The sequence below is a fragment of the Synchiropus splendidus genome, chromosome 17 (assembly GCF_027744825.2).
Source record: "Synchiropus splendidus isolate RoL2022-P1 chromosome 17, RoL_Sspl_1.0, whole genome shotgun sequence".
In the NCBI taxonomy this organism is placed as follows: Eukaryota; Metazoa; Chordata; class Actinopteri; order Syngnathiformes; family Callionymidae; genus Synchiropus; species Synchiropus splendidus.
In genome coordinates this window covers 4,032,629-4,055,987 of record NC_071350.1, presented here as the reverse complement: position 1 = coordinate 4,055,987, position 23,359 = coordinate 4,032,629, and the positions used below count along the sequence as shown (strand labels likewise).

General features: G+C 41.6%; 1 protein-coding gene across 1 annotated transcript in view; it reads right to left on the bottom strand.

The window, feature by feature from the left end:
• The window catches only part of LOC128748234 (roundabout homolog 1-like), a 106,810-nt gene that overhangs the window by 8,442 nt on the left and 75,009 nt on the right, over nt 1-23,359 (bottom strand). The window contains exons 12-23 of the mRNA XM_053846795.1: nt 14,488-14,645; nt 11,264-11,384; nt 9,365-9,503; nt 9,154-9,281; nt 6,549-6,673; nt 6,297-6,468; nt 3,231-3,436; nt 3,078-3,159; nt 2,101-2,269; nt 1,864-2,030; nt 912-1,033; nt 464-698 (exon numbers count right to left, since the gene is read on the bottom strand). Of these exons, the coding sequence (XP_053702770.1) occupies nt 464-698; nt 912-1,033; nt 1,864-2,030; nt 2,101-2,269; nt 3,078-3,159; nt 3,231-3,436; nt 6,297-6,468; nt 6,549-6,673; nt 9,154-9,281; nt 9,365-9,503; nt 11,264-11,384; nt 14,488-14,645 (1,824 nt within the window). The remainder of the gene's footprint in view (nt 1-463; nt 699-911; nt 1,034-1,863; nt 2,031-2,100; nt 2,270-3,077; nt 3,160-3,230; nt 3,437-6,296; nt 6,469-6,548; nt 6,674-9,153; nt 9,282-9,364; nt 9,504-11,263; nt 11,385-14,487; nt 14,646-23,359) is intronic.

Genomic DNA, 23,359 nt, shown 5'->3' with positions numbered 1-23,359 from the left:
GTTCCATTTTGCACACACGAAAACAAAGTCCAGATATTTATATGAGGAAAACAGTAAAATATTCCCCCAAAGTTTATGAATTACAATAAGGCACGGGACACACAAGGCAGACTATAGATGTAAATCATATATTTCTTTAAAACATAATCTGATTTCTAGTTTTTGAAATGCATACAGCACACCTACATCAATTCTGTTTAATGTAATTCAAGGAAAATCTGTGTATGCTTCGTTGTTCTAAGGCCTACTCAAGGATAATTAAACACAAGAGATCTGAGCCATCAGATAAAAAAATGAGCCCTGCCCAAATGCTGCCTAGAGATACAGCAGTGCACCCAGCTAACCTTCAAATGCTGCGGACCGGTACGTGCTGCTCTTGTTAACAGTATCGGCACAGTAAAGCCTTTACTATTCCTCTCAGGTGGAATCTACGTAATGCTGCAGTGGGGGGAAAAGTTCTCACCTTCTTCTAAAGTCCGGACCACCTTCACCTCGCTGTCAGCTCCCTGGAATTCATCAAAGTAAGGGCGCACTTTGAACTCGTAAATGGAGCCTCTCTTCAGCTGACTGATCACTGCCCCATCCTCCTGTGGGTTCTTTACATCCAGGACACTCCATTGCCCCTCCGGCTGCCCGTGGTCAGCTGACATCCGGTACAGCACTTTGTATCCTTGAATGTATGGGGAATTCTGCTGGACCTTCGGCGTGGACACATGAATAATTGTAAACATGGGCTGAGTGGACGTTTAAGAAAGGAACTCAAGAGGTGGGGCTAGAAACTGCAGTACGCATCAAAGAAATTTCTAATAAAAGGTTCCTGAGGTTTCATGATACAGTGTCCTTATTTTCAGAGCTTAGATGTGGGCCACCACTTGTCATGTAAGTGCACAGAGCAGCAGGATGTAGCTCACCATCCACTGCAGCCGCACAGCTGAGGAAGACAGAACTTTGGGCGTGTGCATGTGAATCACCACGTCTCCCAGTTCCCTCTGGATGTGACGATGGTCCATGCCAGGGAGGGTGGAGGCCCCATCTGCAGGTAGATGAATTATATCACTATTAGTGTGAAGAAGTTAGTCGGCGGACCACGGGACAAATTCTGATGAAGTAAAGTCTCAATCAAAAGGTGTGGTCATATGATCAACATACATACATACATACATACATCAACAAGAGCAACTAATATTGTTCTACATTTGTGATATGTCACAACCTTATTCAATACCCAGATATAATTTTTATTTTTTATTTTCTAGAAATTAATACAAAATGAAAAGCCAAGAAAGCACATGCACATAAGTATTTACAGAACTGGCCATGTGGCTCAAGGTTGAGTTCAGGTGCATCCTGTTTCCACTGATCATCCCTTAGGTGTTTCTTTCCAGATGGAAGACGGCACTGGGAAATAACTGCTGAGGAAGTAATCATTTATCTAGGCAGAAGAGCCAAGCGTATTTCGTCATAATCTTTGACACGATCGTAAAACCAGGAGAGAAAGACGAGATTCTGTCCTGCACTTCATAAAGCAGACGGGTATTTTGGAACTCAGTGTGGGGGTTTTACATTGAAACAAATACTGTGTATATACATTTTCATTGTAACTTTTATTAATAACAATGAAAGCAATTTCACTAAATTGTAGGTCTATTTCATATTTGGATTCATATACACTTTTAAATGTGTCACTCGCATTAATGTTTTCAACTGTGGTTCTCCTTTACTCATAATGCTTTGTAAACACAGAGATCTTCTGCAGAAAGACTGACTCATTCAACTTTCTCCCCACGCCTTGTCGTTTAAATGTGTTTTCTGCCTATATGAACGGTGGATGTAGCCAGACATGCACGTTCAAATGTCACCCACCCAGTGTCCTGATCGCATCCGAGATGGTACTGGGGTCACTGAGGCCATGCGCGTTCACTGCTCTGACCATGAACAGGTAGACTGTAGAAGGCTTCAGATTCTTCAGGACAAAAGTCTGCGTCTTGACATGCTCAGCCACCGTCATCCATCTGCTTCCCAGAGAGTTGCTGCAGGAAGTTTCAAAACAAACATCAGCAGGAATAATTCATCATAACAGTAATCTAATTCTGAGCTGACCTGAAAGCCTCTACCAAGTACGATGAGGCTGCAGAGCTCGCACCGGGACTGTACTTCCACGACAGAGTGACAGACGTTTGGCCAATGTTGGAGACCTCAGGCTTGGACGGAGCGCTTGGAATCAGGTGGGGATCAGAGGGATGGTTGCTCTGGATCAAAACACCAAACTCTGCAACAGATAGATGCAGATAGACTCAACTTGTGGAAAAAAAAAAAAAAAAAAATATATATATATATATATATATATATATTCTCGACCACAATCCGTTTCAGACGGCCATTCGAGAAGCGATTTGTTCAAAATCTGAATCGATTTTTTCCATTACAATGAATTGAAAAAGAAATAATTCCAAGCTTTAAAAGAGGCTTTTATGTAGAGTGTCTGCTGCAGGTGCACTGTTCCTCTATGTGTGTGGCCGCTGCATGTGGGAGGGGTTGCTGAGTGAGTGACGTCTCTCCAGAAGTGAAGAGGTGCCCGGTGCGTGTCCAGCTCTGAATGTGCGCTTCTGTGCAGTTTGGCTGTGACAAAGTCATAAACCAAGTCACGCTCTGTCCCAGACTCGCCTCATCCCTGTCCCAGCTCCAGCCCAGAAACCCTGGAGTGCGCGCTCCAGCCTCGGAGTTGTGGAGAGCGAGCACCTCCCCTGTGACACTCTACCACGGTCCAGTGCGGAGACAGGAAAGGTTATACACCTCAATATGAAGAAAAAACAGTCAGTAAATGTAGCTAACGGGACACGTCTGGATACAGAGGCTGTGTTATACACAATAACAAAGCGCGTCGTGGGTCAGTTGGTCCGCGCACGTTATGTTTTTCCGTGTGTTTTCGGGGGCGTTTGAGTTCTGGATTTTCGTTTGAAATCCGAGACGTTCGAAAACCAAGGCACCACTGTATATATATATATATATATATATATATATATATATATATATATATATATAGTATTTATTTTCATTAGGCAACCTTTGCAACCTACCTTCTACTTTGACATATGCAGTCCAGGATGCCTCTCCGCTGGGACTGGATGCTACACACGTGTACAAGCCAGAGTCTCCCAGCTAATTGGAGAAGAAGACATCAATATGCTGCAATGCGAAATCATGGTATTTATATTCATTTCACCACCTACCTTGGCCTGGTGGATCTCAAGTGATCCGGCATCTGTGATGGAATAACTGGCGTCAAGAGGCAGCATTTCCTCGCCATCTTTCTTCCAGTGGACGGTAGGTGGTGGGCTGCCAGCAGTTTGGCAGCTCAGCACCACAGCACTGTCCACAGGAACTGTCTGATTGATGGGGCCCTGTCTAATGACAGGGGGAGGGTGTTCTGACCCGTCTGCCGAGTGGAAACACATTGGGAAAATATCGCTCAATAATATGTGAATAATAATTGCACAAGCATCATTTTCCACATGGAGAAACATATTCAAGTTTGTTGGTGTCAGCCCCAGATTCACACCGGCCTAGATGTTTGAGGAGTGAAGAAGGGAAATTAAAAAGGGACTGAAATGAAACAGTTGTGAAAGATATTGAGAGGAAAATGGTTAAAGAGAGAGAATAATAGGTTTAGGTGGCTGAGGAGGCAGCAGACAGGAACCAAATCAACTTTTCCCCTCCAGCGGAGAGTAACTAATCATTTATTCGGCAGTGAGAACCCGGCTCCAACCGTAGCCGCAAAAAAGCAAACTAATAACAAGACCACTATGATAACAGAGCACACTCTGATGTATCTGTAAGGAGGAAAACGCCAGCGAACAAAATAACTAAAAAATAAATAAAACAAGGATGATGGGATAAGCAAAGTTGGAGGAGAGAAGGTGGATTACTTCCATTTAAATGTACTTCAAAGCGAGGATAAAAGTTGGAAGAGGGAGTGGAGGTCAGTACGAGAGCACAAGTGACATACAGCTGTCGACCAGTGATGACACGTACACTGACCTGGACTTGTGCTTATAACCCACCATCATCAGTGGAAGACTGAGAGCTGAATTTCGCTGAGGGAAACATGTTGAATAATTCAAAACAAAGAGAGACAGGCATGTACTGCTCTAGTCATCGCCTGCTCCTTCAGTGTAGCCAAAAGATTACACCTGCTGGTGAGTAATTGCCAATAAAGCTGCCAGCACAATTTAATTTGCTTAAAACAGGGTGATGTTCGTCAGAATGAGTGACTGACAGCGCTGCTGAAAACCTGCCGAATCCAATTAAAACGGGAACTTGTTAATGAATTCATTTGATTTCAAAGAGACTCTGCCCTTAATGGAGAGCAGTCTGTTAAATGTTTGACAGATTTGAAAAAAAAATACAAGAAAATGAAAAACATGCCATCATATCAAATATCAAACACAATATATATAAACTATAATTTATTCTAATTTGAATAATTTAATTCAAGTCAGAACAAATACATAATGGATCTATAGATCCAAAGAATACCATTGTTTACGGTAAAATAAGTGCACATTTGCTGTACATGCATCTGCACAAACATGAGTGGAGGAGGAATACTGGATGTTAGCTTGTAAAAAAATTATTTTTATAGGCATTATAAAAGCACAGGTAGATGTTGAGTCAAGGAGCCCTGACAGATGCTTTGTTGCCCCCCGATTTGGCGCAGCCAGCATGGACTGGCCTAAGTTTCTGAGGGTCTTGGTTGGTTCTGAGATGGTCATGTATTCAGGGCCACAGGACAACTCTTAACTGGACAAGGAGCTACTGCAGTGAAACTAAAACTGAGGTGCTGTGCTGTTGTCTCTTAGAACCTGTTAGAAGCCTCACTGCTGGGTTGAGAACCGGATTTCTTATTGCTGCTGGAGTTACAGAGGGGCAGCGGCGGGAAAATATGAACACATTATTATTGTACTGTAAGTTGTTCTAAGTCAGCAGCTGAGAGTAGGGTTTGAATTTAGAACTAATTTTTAACCAATGGAAACTCAAAAGGAAGGAAAACGAGTTACACTTTTGAACATTGGACGGAGACCGCTAGCCAGGAAGCTAGGAGAATGTATCAACTGAAGAATGTATCTTTTACTTTAGTCTAAAAAATCTGGTATTGGTAGACAACCAGCTTCTCGTCTATAACAGTGGAAGGGTATTTGAGGAATATTGGAAGGGATCACTTGACCAAGAAATTGCATGTAGGTGGAAAATATAACGGGGCCTAAAATAGAACCTTGAGGAACGCCACACATAAATTCAGCAATGGATGATGAAAGGCTACCTCCAGTGACTGAAGACATCCTTTCTAAAAGACGCAGTATCACAGGCTCCCAACCAGAAGTGACAGTTGTCCAGCAGAGTTGCATGTCACGAGTGTCAAACTGCACTAAGGTCTATAAGAATTATGGTGGAGCGTCCGTGTGCTGCTGAAAAAGGGGCATTGATTACTTTTTGAAAGTCTGTTTCTGGGCTATGAGATGATCTGAAGTCAGACTGGGATATTTCCACCCACCCATCCACTTTCACACATGAAAAGCAGGGTGTTGATATTTTATATATTTATTGCGTTTGGCCAAGTTTACTGCCTCTACCTACTGTAGGAGCTGGCAGTTGTTGAGGCTTCAATACAGGCTGTACAAGGAGATCAAAGACTCCTAGGAGCAGTAAATTGCTTTTTTTTTTTGCTAGAAATGGATTAAAGAAGTAAGGTAATGCAGCCATGCATGGAGCGACTACAGAACAACTCATGAAACAGAGTAACCGGTGCATGGAGGAATCTAGAGAGATTTGAAGAACAAGTTTACGCTCCAAGCAAAGTGATGGAAAATACTCAGAATCCTTGCAGGACAGCTGATTTAGACGCCAAGTGATACTCTCCAGTTTGCACGTTTGGAACCCTCTCAGTCCTCGATGAATGGATGGATAGAGGGCCAGACAGAGATGCTGTATGCTCCCCTCAACACTACAAACTGGATGTAGTGGTGCTGTAATTGCCTGTATACTAGTAAACCACCTCAAACTCTCCTTGGGCCCCATCACCATGGAAACAGAGGGATTTAAGCCAAAATTTCACATCGCCACACCTACAAAGAACACAGACGGCTGATTCACACACACGTGCGCTTTCATGTGTTCCTGTTCGAGGATGAGTGTGAGAAACAAAGGAAAACCAAAGCCTGAAACTCAAATTGAGAACTTTTTTTGCCTAAAATCTGAGGAGATAGGAGTGTCGTCTGTCACTTCCTGCCATTACTCACCGTCCGTAACCTCCAGCAGTGCTTTGGTAATAACACTTCCAGCTATGTTGAGAGCCTGGCAGCTGTACATGCCGCCATCAGAGAGCCGAGCATCCGTAATAGTCAAACTGCCCATCTGGGACACAGACAGTCGGCTAAAAGGCTGCGGCGGCTGGTAGGAGAAAAGCAGGCTCTACAGGGGGAGATGCACATCAGAGTTCTAAACACATTTACGGGGCCTTATTTACACTGAGATGCAGGGGTTGGTCTCACCTCGCTTCCCTCTCGTTGCCAGAAGATTGCGGGCTGTGGGTTGCCAGTGGCTTCACATTGGAAGGTGACTGTCCTGCCCGCTGCCACCACCTGGTTCCTTGGGCGCACAGCAAAAGCTGGGGGCACTACAGAGGATACGCTTGAATGAAGACACTTTACTTTTTTTAAGTTGGTTTTAACACTTAACTCGATACCCCTTTATTACCATTCACCGATAAATAACAAAATTACATACAATGACAGGAGCCTGTCAATTCTTCGGATGGAGGATGGAGGATGCGTGAAAACTTACCAGGGTTGACTATAAGGGGAGACAGACAACAATGGAAAGAAATGAGTATTTAAGACAGGAAAATGCAGATGAGATGGTAAACAAAAAATCATGGTTTCACAGGAATTCAATGAGAACACTCGGAAGTTATGGACAGTCCAACACATATGAATAATACACACATAACCTGTTCATTCTATCTCACTATAATTACAAAACTTATTTTGACAAAAAGTAGCATATTCAATCGCCATCAATTAATGAATGGATAACAAAATTAAATGTGTTTATTTGGACTCTGACCACAACCTGTAGAGGGGAAAAAAAAGCTCAATATCAACCCCAAATATCAAGTCATGTATAGTCTGAGTTAGTTTCACCTAAATAAAGATGTTGAAGATAGACACAACACAAAACGGCAAAGTGCTCTGTATACAGTAGTGAACAGCGATGGGCTTTCATGAAACAGTTCCACTCTACCACATAGTCTTTGAATTTTGAATGACAATTTCAATGAAGCATGACATTATTTTAAATAAAAAGCGCCACATAGTGAGGTTTGAAAATGAGGACAACCATGACTACAGAATGTAGACTATGGTCATCAGATATTGCTTTAACGTAATCTGTCCAGGGCATTCTTATAGTGAAGCTGCCACTCCAAAGAAAGAAAAGTAGAAACTGCAACAGGGCTATTCACATTTTATGAACACACATCCCGCAACTTCATTGAGTTGAGTTAAACTACACAGGATTCCCACAACACAGAGCAGATCTGAACTGTTTTTAATGTGAGTGTTAAAATGTCATAAAGGAACTACGCAGCTAACACAAGCCTTGATTCATAGCTTCCACTGGTGTTTTAAAAACAGCAAATACCATGACTTTCTCAAATGAAAAATCAAAGCCTTGGTGGTTTTCACTGTTGTAGTCATAAACTGTGTTTATCTTGGATGCAACAGTCTCTTATGAGCTGTTTAGAACAGAAGAGGTGATAATTGGGCTCTTTTTCTTCTCTGGTCGCAGCATAACCTTCCACGGACATCATATTCAAAAAGTAGTTTGTCATTCTGACGATTGTTTTCACTTATGAGTACAGATTGCTTATGAAAGTAGATTTTAAACACGGGAGCCAAAAACATGTCACAGAGCGAAAGACTCCGTCTGGTCACCTTTGTGCAGATTTGGAAGACATGTAGGGACTGTTGCTCAAGTTTCGTCAGGAAAATGGATTTTACAGACTGAATTTACAGCAAAATAAATATGCAAAGAAAACCAAAGAATTTTTGACTGGCTGAGGGTTTTTTTTTCAGTTCACTGATGTTTTTGGATGGTTTGCAGTGTTGGGGCAAAAGCTCCACTGACTGTGTAATTGAAAACAAATTGGCAGAAAAATATGTTTTGGGTAATTCCATTGTCATTTTACTTTTTATTCTGAACTCGTATATTCACTGTGAGAGAAGTGAGAGAAAGTGTGAAACAATATTTGGAGCACAAACTACTATTTAATTGTCATATTTGTGGGGGGAAAAATCACTCAATTCTTCATTATAATCTGTAGTTATACTCAATAAACAATTGGTATAAAACAATTCAAATACACATAGAAGCAAAACATACAAATAGAATGTAATAAAACTGACTGACACCTTCCTCCCAGCTCTTTAACAGTAAAATAAAATCATTTCAGTGCTTAAACACCAACTGTTCTGTTTTGAAATCAGACTGATCCACATTTTATATAACTGTTTTTTTGAAAAACTGAAAACATCAAATGCACTAATTGTGGCCATCAGCTTTTGGCTCCTGTGTTTACAGACACAAAGAGATGAAACAATTGGAACCACATCATTTCCCAGCATGCAACCTTTAATTAGTCCCCACTGTCCCCACAATTCTTGTCCCCCACCGTGTCACTGCTGCATGTGCAGGATTCTGTGTGAGCCAGAGGTGACGTGCTGCGCACTTCCTGTGACTGACTAAAGGGTGTCATCGTGGCAGCACGGCTTTGACCACATGAATCCACTTAGCGTGGTCACGTAAACATTTACTTTGCATGCTCTCCTCAGTTCATACAGCACTAAATGATGGAAAGCAGTGTACACAAACTGCTCCGGCATGTGGAACAGAGACAACGCTAGACTTTATAAGAATGCCAGCGGGAGGAAAACTTCACTAACAAAACTGCCTGTCTGGACTTTTAATGTCCAAATCGGATCTCTGTGAATAAGAGCTGATGACGTCTAACAGCACATGAGCAGACATCTTGTCAGTGTAAGCACAGAGCAGCTGCTTGCGTGAAACAAAACCATGAAAGCAAAAACAAAGACTGACCGTGTACGGTGAGTGTGGCTGATGCCTCTGACTTCCCCACCATGTTCTCAACCACACACGTGTAGGAGCCCTCGTCTGCAGAAGTCACCTGACGAATGACCAAGGTGTGGTCCTCCAAGATTTCCGATCTGAAGATAGGCCGGGCCACAGCAGACGCATGAGAAGATGTTGGAGAGTTAAACAGTTTGTATAGAGTAGACCTGTGCATTACCTTCCCTTGGGCAGCTCAGAGTCGTCTTTCCTCCATCGGACAGTGGGAACCGGGTCACCTTGAACCGCGCAGTGGAACTCCACACTCTCATCTGCCAGGACCACCACGCTGCTGGGCCGCTTCATGAAGTTTGGCCGCTCTGGTGAAAATGAACTTCAACGTCAATGTTACCTTACATCAGAAAACATCATCACTAAACTACTGAATGCTAATGCCAAATGATGTGGAGCCATTTGCAGCTGACATGGTGACTTGGGAAGAAACCTTTGCACGCCAAATGAAATACATAATGGTACTGAATCTTCTCTCTGAAATCTCCTCAAGCAGCACCACCCAGTTGCTCAGAGGAGTGTAGAGACTGAACTAAGAAAGTCCCAGTTTGATCCTTCAGGACCTTCTGGCTCAGAATACAACGGCAACTATTAAACTGTTGCGATAGTTTCATGAATTCAGCAGAAGAACGCAGAGGGGTCTGCTGTACACCTTTCAAATGGCTCTATTTCTCCTCAAATTGGTACTCCCCTCCCCCAACCACGCCTACCCTGGTGCAACTGTCCAAGGCCTGCGAGCAACAATGGAAAGGATTTCATCATATTCAATCTCCTATGAACGAAGACAAGTTCTTTCACTGCACTTTTTTCTCACACGCCAAATACAATACACGCTAAATACATTTAAATCCAAATAACTAAAGCGCATCGACTGTTACTATAACAAGTCTGTTGGAACATAAAATACACTTAAGGAGGGACGATTCAAATGAGCAGCAAAGGATGACGAAAGCTTGAAGCTTTCTGAAATATGAAGTCAATTTTGCGTAATACAGGACCTTAAAGAAAACCAAGATGCAGAGTGATGCAACATGACGGTGGTACATGACCAAAGGGTATTTATTATAGTACCATGAACCAATCTGAATATGAACCGATAAAATGCCTGAAGCATTGTGCAACATAACAACTAAGTAAAATGTAAATACTAGCTTGTACAATCAACTATACTGATAAAAATTAATTTTGGTGAAATTAAAAATTAATTGTTGCTATTATAATAATCTAAACTTTATAAGAAAGAAAACAGAAAAAAAACTCATGCAGAGACTCCTGTAAAATGATTACATAACTATATAATCCTGCTGGTACACAGTTATTTTTTATCAGTTTTTCTAATGACCTATAACATGCCGTAGGACACATATTTATGTTTTTTTCTTTCAATTTACTGATTTATTTGCACCATATTTAACTATCTATGTCAAGTGATGTTATTTTTTCCCACTAAAATGTATAACACACTAGCTGATAGGAGTATAAAGTAATCCTTTCATGGAATTAGCTTCCACTGTATGTGCTCGATATAACGGTGCTGGGGGAGTTTTCATTTCACACCACAGGTCCACCGACATGACCCGGCAAGCTTTTGGCTGCCAGACCAGCATTTTGTGCAACTGAGCCATTTTCAATTGTAAAACAATGTAAAGCGATTAAATGATAATAACATATTAACTCACCAATCCCCAGAGGTTATTTATTGTACTCAGCTTCCCAATACAATCTGATTTTCACGCTACAGGTTTATTCCCACAGCCTTGAATAGCTCCACGAGATGCTGCACTGAACACGCCCAAAGCTGGCCAAGGTCATCTTACTGTGTGATACTGATAAGAGCTCTATTCTGATGGGAAATGTTCAGGAAAAGAGGTGGGGGAGGAGACGGTGGGGGATGTTGGGATGAGACTTTGCTGCACCGTGAGGGTGAACCACTGGGTGCAGCAGCTGTGGCTTTAAACCGTGCGTTCAAAAAGAAACCCCATATTTGTGTTGCATATATTAGCTTATTAAATTGTCATTAAAAAGAGATTCAGAACCACAGAGTAAACAATACTAAAGAAGACTTTACCCAGAACCGTGAGCTCTGCGATCTCACTCTCCCGCTCCCCGACCATGTTGGTTCCGACACAGATGTACTTCCCCGCGTCGCTCTTCCTGGTGTTGGTGATCATTAGCTTGCCACTGCGAATCTGAAATAAACAAGAAAAGCATTTGCACAGCTGTGTTAGCGTGCCAGGCTTATGTGAACTGTGTTTGCCAGATACTGAGCGACAACATCACACATGCACTGCTCCGGCCAAAACATGTTCCTCACACTTCCTGTGTTGAGCATCCCAACTGCTATACATGAACTCCTATATAGTTGTGTATTAGTTTGTATTTCTGAGGAATAACATGCTCGTTCATGCAGCAAGGAAGGTCACCTGCGATGAAATTACATAATTCATATCTGCCTCTACATTAGCACACAACCCTGGGAACAAAGATATTCTACCTCTTTGTAGAGACCTTCAGATGTTCAGACAGCTTCCTTTGGCTCAAACTCTTTACCTCCACTGTACACACACATCCACACACACACACACACGCCGCGCTGTTTTCATTATTTTCATATCCAATGTGCAGTACATTCCCACAGGGCATGATAGCTGCATTCATGGTGCATTGACTGTGACCGCAGACAGAAGGTAGTCAACGAGTGAAGCCAGGAGTCCTCGGACGTGGCAGTGATCATCATAGCTTCACAATTATTCCTGTTCTGTTCACATCACCCACCAGTGGAAGTGATCGATTGTACATTCAGAGTGCTTGCCACAGCGCTGCTTTGCAAGTATTTTTCAGTGTCAGAGGTCAAGGCTGCCTGCTGTGATGGGTGAATGAAGCAGTCATAGTCACAGCTTCAGGCTGAAAAGCACCTGGCCTTGTGGCAGAGTGGTAGATGGCATCTCATTTAATTATTACTGCACTGGTGCATGCAAAAGAAAAACGATCAATAAAATCACTTGCTTCTTTGTTGGAATACTGTAAACTACTGACCAGTTCATTTTTTATGTGTTTTTTGATCTCTAAAACGCTATTTCCAAAATGGGCAAATAAGAAAGGTTTATAATTTGTAAATAATGCCAAACAAAAAGTGTGAAACTGAGGATATAGTCTGCATTTTATCAGCAGTTAACAGGAGCAGACAGTCACTCTGGAAAACGAACCAGCGACTAAAATTAAGTCATAGTAAAATGCATTGTGAGTTCCACATTTTCACAGTGTATTTGTCTCAGTGTGGTTCTAGCATATGGTTGGCAGACGTTCCCTCCTCTTCTCTGCTGCTCCTCATCAGGAGTTAGTTTAAACAGTCTTGGTAGATGAACCGGTAGCAGTCCATTTCTGGCTCTAAAAACTTTGTACTCTACATTATGTGCTCTGGAATATGCCGTATACGTTTATCTAATAGCCTTCTGGTGTAGCAGAAGCAGCGGTCTTGTAACACTTTGGTAGGTGTCCCCTGACACCTCGACTCCATAGAGGAGGTGTGGGAGTATCTGAGAACAGTTGGGTTTTGGAATGTGAGAGCAAAAAAGAATGAATGAAGAACCTTCACGGTACTTCAAGATTTTAGTCAAACTTCCCAAACTATGACACGGGCATGTTTCATGTTATCACAATTACATAGCATTATGTGCCTACTGTATTGCATTTAAAACAACCCAATTCGATTAGATTACACTGCCTCCATTCTTTCCACAATGGTGGAATTTTGGTTGCTATAGCAGCAAACATTAAGACATTATATACATACAGACATAGTGTATGTAGACAAAGCAGCAACACAGTCAATTCTGGAGAAATAAAATGGTGAAACAGATCAAAAATAAATTAAAGTAAATAAATAAATTGATTTTCCATACTAAGTGTCCTTACAAAACTTTCCAGCGTGTGGCACACAAAAGAAGCAGCAACTATGGGTTGCAAACAAACGGTTAAAATTCCCAATCTGTTGCACATTATGTGGTTTTAAGAGGATGATTCAACAAACTTTCTTTGACCCATGTGCTTAAAAATACACACAAGCATCTCTTCGCCACGAGTGATGGCAGAGATTGGAATATGGAAACCAATGCTGCAAATTCAGCTTTTCCTCTTAGTGTTCAGTGAGGTTTGGACGCCAAAACTCGCAATGATATTTCAAAATAACTTTTCGATTTGACACAGTAAGTTGCAGGATTATGTTTCCCTTAATAGGCCACAAAAGTGGATCTGATGCTGCTGGAATTTTTGCTTGTCAGTGTTCTTTTTTTTCCTGTAATGTCATGAACACAACAACACCAGTGCACACATTCATGAAATCACACAGCATGCTGAATAAGATGGATGAATTGGCTCTTGCTGGAACTTCGCACTAAAGGCTGGCCACATCCATCCTGCCATTTCAGTTTCCCCCATCAATCTTCAGACCAGACCTTTTGAGAAGCCTTTAAATAATACAACTGCACACTTCAAATGACTTCCCTTCGTCTTTGTGTGTTATGTAGTGTCAAATTGAGATTCAATGTTGTATGAAATGTATTGACAATAGAAAACATTAGAGCTCGAGAATGAATCCCTTCAGTGATAAATCCAAATTCCAATACTTGTAAATAAAAAACAAATGCAGCATTGCCAGAGATGATCATGACACACAGCGACACACACATTATACAGCACATATTAAAACTATGAATTACGTTATAGTATTCCATGAAAACAGCACATCATCTCTATTATTAAAACCAATAAATCCCAGTGCATGAAGAGCACTAAAGCAGTAATAATTATACACACCACATTAATTTGAATCACTCCAGGTGGACTTAGAAGTGAGCAATCTTTGACTGAACTCTTGAAGCAAAGGCATATTTCCATATAGTGGAGATGATTAGGGGGACAAAGACAGGAGCGCTGTGAGTACAAAGCATAGAACCAGCCTTTGTATTTCCCTCAGAGGAGTTTCTGCCTGCTCTGATCTGCGCCACTCCTTAAATCACAGATAGCTGCTCTGTCCATCACTGCACCCCTGAGAGACACTACCTGTCACTCTGTGCTAACACAGGCAGCGGTGTGTTGGCACAAACATAAGTATCAAGGTAGACAACCCAACATTCACTTGAACACACATGAAATCACCCGTGACGCTGACGCCTGGTCGTTTGTTTGAGTTATGTATTTTTCTTTCTGTTGCCTGCTTTTTATTTCATTTCATGAGCTGAGGAGGACGAAGAAATGAGTAAAGCAGTGGAAGTGATTAGATATTCGTCTTACTGTGATTCGTTCGTCTCGGTCGTCCAAGCTCAAGCCATCTCTCCTCCAGGAGATGGTGGGTTCAGGATGTCCCCTCGGTGGTTGGCACTCCAGGACTGCAGGCTCACCCACGGCGACCATAACATCAACAGGGTTCTGTCTGAAGTCATCACGTAAAACTGGAAAGCAGAGAGCAAGAGAACATGCTTACAGAAGGAACATTTTGCGAAAATGTTTCACTCAAAACTGGATATGCATGTACTCTCAGTTGGATTGTTAGGGATATAATATAGCATCCATGTTTCCTCCTATTGTTTAATAGTTACTACGTACAGTAGAGCAAGTAAAATAATATCATTACCTTCAATTCAATGCCGACACTTTAGTCATTGCATATGAATTTTTTAGCACAATTAGGCATCAAACATTCTGTACCACACACATAAAGTTACAATTTGAGACCAGCTCAGCTGACCTGGACAGTTTTACAATTGACATTCAAAACAAGGCTCTTAATAGATGAACATTTCAATTCTAGGCATGTTTTTACTTTCTTAAAAAACAATTGAAACCATGGATTATGTCCCATTAAAAGCTAAGCCTTCACCTTTGGATACAATTATATGTTTAACGCATCAGAACATTTGTTCAATTAATTTTGTAAAGCAAACTGCTTCAGCACATCTGACCACCACTGACCCGTCCTCCAGTAATAAATGAAAAAATATGCACCGTACACACCTACGTGTGTGTCTATACAAGCTATGACTTCAATGGAATTATTATTCAAATGAGGAAGCCCATCGCATATGGAAGCAAAACGGCGAAGCCTGTCGTGTGGACATTTTAAGACAGTGTTCGAAATAGTGTTGAACGACAGAATCCATGCGTTGAATAACAGATCACAACTCAACAAAGGTTGGAGGCAAAAAGACAGGAAACAAGTGGGAAAACAGCATAACCATTCCCAGATGGCAGAATCCCATTGACAGCGAGCCGTGGATTTCTGCATGACACTAGCCCAACAAAGTCCCAAACTCCTGATGAGTGCTATGGATGTGGGAAAACAAATTGGGGTGACCCCGTAATTGGTAGTATTGTGGCCCCTGCCTGTATTTGTGCTCAGTGCAGACGCTCCGCTCCACAGTGAACCTCAGGGCTGAGAGAGTGGGCTGCCTACAGTTGAGCACTGATGGGAAACAGCTGTCTGACTGCCCCCCTCCCCAACTCCACCAATACCACCCGTGTCACATGATAAAAGACATTCCTCGTGGGACGCAAAAACATGGTTGAGATTACTCCAGACAGGAAGAAAGTGAGACCATCACAACTGTGTGTACAGTGTGTACAGATGTGTGTATATCTTTATGTTGATCGATTGAGTGATGTTATCTCAGAATTTAAATAACCATCCGGTCACACATCTGTTTTTCCTGTTGTACCAAGCACTAATGTCTCCATAGGAGATTGAAAATCCAGGAACACTTTACATAAAGTGACTTGATTTTAGGGAAGGGATTTTAAGGAACAATGTTCGTTTATCTATTTACTGGACCAAATACTAGTGATAGGAGGTTTTATGAAACAGTGTCCCATTTTTCTGGCTTTGAACTATTTCGATTAAACCTCAAATTATTTTTTTGTAACCGAGAGTGCCACCTCGACGTAGCAAAAGCTATGGACAGATTTAGCAAGGTGCGTCCATAAAAGAGCTTTAATCCTTGAACAGCTAAGCTACCTTTCTGGTGTAGAATGTTGAGTGACATATTGTCTTTAATGCAAGGCTATGATCAAAAGCTACACACTAAGACTGTGATGGACGAAGTCTGTATCAGTAGAATATGTTTTGTTGGAAAAGTTGCCAAATTTAAAAGATTAAGAAAGCTGTTTTTATGGCGGCACTTTCACCTGAAGACCTTGAATGAACTCCCGCTTGGTGCTACTGCCCCAAAAAGCTGGACATTCTTCACTAGATTTTCAAGAATACATTTATGAAAGGGGAATGGAAAAAGAGCCAACCATGGCAACTATTATAGAAGTCAGCAGCGGGGACATGGACTTTGGTGATGCTTAAGATTTATAGGGAGCCGTGGTAGAGTCGTGTGAGGGAGCCCAATTTTCTTACCTGGACTCAAGTATCTAGTTATTCTACAAGGACGGGATAATGGTGTATGATGCCGACAACAAGGATAAAATGGTAGAGCAATCTGGGAAGGAATAGCAGCCAACCACCATGGATGATGAGACTATGGTGCCACAAAAGCTGGCAGTGATGATACACAAATACACAAAAAGTGATGTGCTTCTATTTGAGAGGCAAGTGCCCACTGTAACAAATAATGCTTTAGTTTTACCTGGAGGCTCAGAAGCCTTAACTTTTTGCGAAACCAGGCGCAAATGTGACACGGACTGCTGTGTCACTGTTGATATTCTCAAAGGAGGACGCAAAAACACATCACCAAAAATACTCTTTTGTGCTATGTCCCCATGATAATATGTTTATATTGTGATATAAATCTGGGAAAAGATTAGGTTTGGATGCCTGGGCTAAGCAGTTTTTTTCAAGCCAGAACCAATTCATAACATTGTTTTATCAACAGATCTTCCCATTAGTCAAGGGTGGTGATTTGAGTGTCTCCAGGGAGCAAAATAATGAGGCATCATTTGAGAAGGAAACAAGAGGGAAGTGACATTGGTGTGGACAGTTCTTGCCACACAAATATATAATAAAATGTAGAATGCAAAGAACAAGTTTAGGGAACTAGACAGGCAACCCTCTACTTTCAGGCTTTTCACATCCTAGATGCCCCAAAACAAAATTACATCCCAAAGCCCAAACTGGGTTCCCCGCTTGGCTGTAGCTCTGCTCCATTGTCTTTTGTCTTTTCCCCCTATCTGATCCCCCAGATGAGAATCTCTTGGCCCACTTCAAAGCCTCAGCCCCCGGCCTCACAACCCGTGGATCTGACAGCCTCTGACTTGTTGTTAGTCCTCTGGTGTCTGAGCCAGATCTTGAAAGGCCAACTGCAGGAGAGCTCCAATAATCCTCTCCACGGTGTCCAACAGGACTCACCAAAAAGTAACACAGCGTATCCCCACAGACGAGGGAGTAGGATGCTGTGGACATAGTGCCCTCATCAGATAATGTGGCGAAGTGAGACCTACCACGTAGCACGTGACACTCCTCCTGCTACATGATTTAGACATCAAAGTCCTGCTGCACAAGGAATACAATTACAGGCAGAGAACTGTAGCAGACATCGCTGGCCAAGACTTTATTGAATGAGCACTGGTTATGAAATTGAATTACATACAGTAGGGGGGACACAATTGACACATAAATGTATTCAAACCAAGGAAATCCAGCAACAGACTGTCAAATAATCCAATTTAAAATAATAGCAATAATAGATTCTTATTCCCTTGGTATTCTTTTATGGCACCAACTTGCATGGTAGTTTTCCATTCAACAGGTGAAAACACTACAGCAAATAACAGGAATTCTGTTTTCATTTGACAAGACAACCACCAAATATCATTTTGTTTTTTGTGCTGTAAGGGTTTATTTCAGTCTTGTGCAGAACTGTCATACAGATATTCACTAAGCTGAGCAGTACAGTGAAGTAACCAGCTGAATTCTAGTGTATGAACATTTTATTCCTTAGCCAGACAATGAACTCGAGGTAATGACTGAAAACGCAGGCTGAGATTGGTGCTCCTGTGAAAGTCTATAAACATCACAGCGAGTTATTCACTAGCCTCTTTGAATGATCACTTAGAGTGTCTACTGGCCTGGAGTTTGTGTGTATCGAGCACTTAATACCAGTGGTCGTCTGAAGGAACTGTACAACTGAAATCTAAGAACATGGGTTTTATTTGATCGTAGCACTTCTGTAGAGGGGGAAAACATTTGGCTTTCACGCAAAGAACAGATTTTACTCCTTTAACTGTTCAGTGAGCATACAGTGTCTGACACACATTTCATACTGGAACATTTAGGTTCTGCTTCCATGCTTGCAGTGGAGTTTTTCAGGCCGACCAAAACGGTTCTGTATGAAAAATGACTACTTGCTTATCATCCCTGAAATACCAGTTAAATCGGCATTTAATGCACACTGGAACAGTTTTACTCATATAAGAAACATGTAAGTAGTTCAACACGGGGGGAAAAAAGTGACGCGCTAAAAGCTGAAATTATGGTTTCCTTCTGCAGCACTCACAACTGCAGTTATTGCCAGTATTAAGTCAAAATAAGCACTGGCATGTATTGCCGGCTCCTGAAGACTTAATGTCTTCCCAATCTGGAAAGATAGTCGGTTTGAAATGGCTGTCTCAGACGAAATCATCCCACAGCTCTGGGTCAAAAATTCATAAAAATAATAAATACCCGAAGCCAGGGTGAAAATCGCAGCAATCATCTGCAGGGCAGATATGAAATCCTTGACTTTTTCTTCTCACAATCTTCTTCCTGACCTCTACCTTAACTGTTCCCCTGCTGCTCGCTATCCTATCCTCGCTTGCTCTACCAGAAGTCTAGGGAGACAGAGAGCTGCAGGAGAAGCAGCTGCTCCTCAGTAAATTCAATACGTCCAGCTCATGTTTAGGTGGGCAGACTGAGACACACTTATGGATGCCGCACACACAAAGACAGGCAGTCTCGTGGAAACACACACACAAAGAAGGGGAGTCCAGTGGGCTCCACACCCTCTCCAAGTGAAGCCAATAATGTATTATGAATAGCAACCGGGCAAATCCAATAACAATGGAAGGTCTAACACATACAAATTAGGCTTCATATATTATCTTTGTCTCATTACAATGTGGCACATGAGATTCGTCAAACACACAAGAATCTAGAATACAAAGCACATTGCTCATAAAGGAAACACAAATTCCTGGCCTGTCCTCCCAGAGCTCCCTTATTTGAATTTCATTTTCCATAAAAAAACATTATTACTCAAATAAGGTTCTGAGGCAAACATTTTTTTCAGCCAGAATCATAAATCTGTCTTGTGTTTGCTGAGCCAATTTATTTAACACAGGCACTCACAGGGATACATTATTTAGGAATGGTGCGTACAGTGAAAGGACATTCATACTTATACTACAGCTTGCATGCCTTTTGTCTCAGTTGCATACAAACGTATGCAACGTATTGCTTACAATCCTTCAAATTAAAAACAAAAAAACACCTATTACAAGACAGTGGATCTTCCCCTTCAGACCTGCATTTTCACTGTCTAATAGTGTAACAGCATTGGCCTTTCAAAAAAATGGACAACATCATATAACAGTGTAGCGTGAGCAAATAGGTTCAGTAGTTCTCAGACCCACTGACACCGTAATCCTGTTGATGTACATTCAGTAAACTATCTCAAGAGAGGACAACCAGCTAAAAGGATTGCATTACATCAAATTTAATCTCCTTCTGTCCTCTTAAAAGAAGAAAAGCCAGAGATAGAGGTTGAAAAAAACACTTCTTGGATGAAGGAGACAGCAGATACTGGGAGACAGAAATGAGGATGATTCAAAGAATTAGTGGTGGAGGAGAGACAGCGGATGAACTACTCTGATAGGGTTAAGATCATTGTCAATCACAGTAAAGCTTCCTCTCTTGATAGTGTTTGCCAGTTAAGTTCAATGTGTCGTTGATAAAAAGCTTCCAGAGTATTGCGGTTAAGAGAGCACACGTGACACCTGTCCACTGACACCTAAGTTATTGAGGTTTGAATCATCAGCAATAGAATACTGTACAGAGTGGTACCCATATCCACATACTGTAGAACCACTTGGTCAGGAATACAGTGGGTTTATCGTGTACCTTTTTTTCTTCAGTAATGAAGCGTCACATATTCAAATCAGCTACCACATAAAGATATAATTTGAAATGTTTGTATTTAAGTGGTTGCCTCACTCAGGCGGTTTAAGAGTTTATTATCTTTTTATCTGCCTGACTGAGTTCCAATCGAACAAGACACAATTGTTTTAATTCTGTGAATACCAAGAATGTAAATACAATTCTGCTCCCATACACTGCCATAAATTACATTGTGATGCAGACCAGTGCAATGCTCAGTGATCCTAACACACCAACGCCATCTAGACGTGAGGTAACTGGAGGAAGCGACTCTCTGAACAAGTGCTGAAGCAGAAGAAGTTGCCAGCAATATCAGCAAAGAACTGAATTATTTGACAATGCTCATGTAAACCGACTTATTTTGAATTAAATCACGTCACTGTGAACACAATTACTCTCAGAGGGTGAATGATTGGTTCAGCTCTGTACATGAAGAGGGTGCTATTTCTTTATACTTGGAAACTATGGGTAGTGAAGTCTGTTACAGAATGTTTGAGATGAACTTTCCCACCAGAAGTTTCCAGCAGAGCAGTGAAATGATGGCGGCAGAGGACTGCCATGGTGCCAATGGTTGCCACTTGTGCCTTGTTTTTTCATGTTGCTTCACCTATTTCTCATCTCATTCCTCTGTTGGGATGCTCACTGGCACCAGCCACCACACAACAGTTCTCACATCATTTCTCCTCTGACGCTGAATGGACGGATGAGCTTGTTTATAAGCAGCCAGTTGATGCATTAACAGGATCTTACTCCAGTGATGTCTTCAAAGCATGATGCCAGTCCTCGCTTAGTGCAAGACAAATTTTACATTTATTTAATATTCTAGTTCAACAGAATCAACTTTCTAGGCAATAGTTGATCATTCCATACTCCATAATGATGCATAGTTCTATAGCCCTGTCGCTGACTCTGTAAGATTGCGTTTCTTCCACTTGGAACTGGGAATATGGTTTAACAGTCAGACTCAAATGTCATTCTTGTCAATTTACATATGTGAAAACAAATTTCAATTGACACTGTAAGTTAAGAAAATTGCAATAACGCCATCTGAAGCTGCTAAAACACATACAGTCCTAGTAGTTTTGTTTAGTAATACTACTAAACAAGACTGATATCGGGCGGCAACATTGGCAAGAGCGAGTTAGCCAAACACTCAACCATATATCAGTAAATGAATCTTCGTATCGAAATGCCTGCTGAATAAATCATTTCATATCTCAGCTAAGGTTCAGTAGGGACTATAGCACGGTAAAATTATCCAAATTCTGTCACAGTAGACCACTGTTTGGTTCAGAGTCAGATCACAGACTTAAAACTAAATCACTCGCAAAATAAAACCATGTGTGTGTAACCATAACCACCCCAAGCCACCAGTTTCCCTTGCAGATTGTCTAGCTTGTTCCAAAATATAATAAGGACCTGATCGCAGCGCTGACATCATTGCATTATAATTTAACTGTCGAATGTTGACTATCGTTGTTCATGCAGCACAGGAGTCATTATGGAGGTGCTGGGACTGAAATCATTAGGAACGTTTTTATTTGGCTAAGAGGCAGACACTTGTCATAATCTAGACATCTCTTGGCATCACAGGAAGTCGAGTCTGCAGAAGAAAACAATGCCTTCTGGGATGGCACTAATAAGGGACGGACAGGAGGATAGAGAGAGTTGTGTGACAGGGTCTTGACAGAAACCAGTTGAAATGGCAGCAGTGATGAGGCAATATCTGTGGGCTGTTGAGCTCTCGGCCCAATGACCTACATACAAAGATCTTTGCAGACATCCATCCCTGGAGATCTGACCCCCAGCAGGGATAGGGCCTGTAGCCCAGGATTCTGACTTAATGAAAGTCTTCTTTTTATTAGCTACGAGCTCTGCTGAAGAATTGATCTGTCACACTTGAGGTATTGGACGTTAAAAAAATACAATTTTAAAAAATAAAAAAAGAAATTATTAAGAATCAGAGTCGTGTCCCAAGGTGTTACATGAACACTTGCTTTACTTACTGAGCAATCTCTGGTTCAGACTCGTGAAATTTGACCTCAGACAATGTCACGGCAAGCAATTAGCAAATCAACACCCATGAACCCGGACTGAAGTCTCACAGGGACATTGCCTCCAGTTGTCACCACTGACTGTAGGATGTAAAGACAGCCTTCTCAATTATCAAACTACTACTACTAAGTTCTAATCCAGGCACCTGATTGGTTCGATAAATTTCCTGAAAATATGGAAAGATTATTGTTGTCATGTCTTTCAATAACCTAAAAAGTGAGTTGACTACAGCGTTTTGTGATGTAGAAAAAGCATGTATTAAGAGTGAGGCAAAAGACGGCAGCGGTGTGAAGAACTGACGGGCCATTACTCAGTTTACACTTGCAGGCTGTGACATTGCAAACACAGTCAACACGATGGTGGACAACATTCTTCTTGAAAGTTTGGTCAACAGCTTGACTGTACCATTAACATGCCTTTTATGAATATCTTTTACAGTGTTGGGAATTCATGTACAGTATTTTACCTTAAGCTATATTATAATGGCATACACCTGAATACACCCGCATATCCGGTCACCAATATCTTCTTCTTTCAGCTTCTCCCTTCCGAGGTGGCCACAGCAGATCATCTTTCTCCACCTCACCCTACCATCTCAAACCTCATGTCCTCCTTCACCACATCCACAAATCTCCTCTTTGGTCTTCCTCTCCACCTTCTGCCTGACAGGTCCAACCTCAACATCTTCCTACCAATGTACTGGCTCTCTCTCCTCTGTACATGTCCAAACCATCTCCATCTAGCCTCTCTGACTTTGTCTCCTAAACACCTGACATGTGCTGTCCCTTTGATCTACTGCTTCCTGATCCTATCCATCCTGCTCACTCCCAGAGAGAACCTCAGCATCTTCATTCGGTCACCAATATACTCTCTTGAATTTCACCAGAAAATATTAGTACAACTTATACTACTACAGTAACTTCACTTTAATGACTTTGGGCCATATCTTTCTTTTTTGCAGCACCATGTAGAATTGCTTTT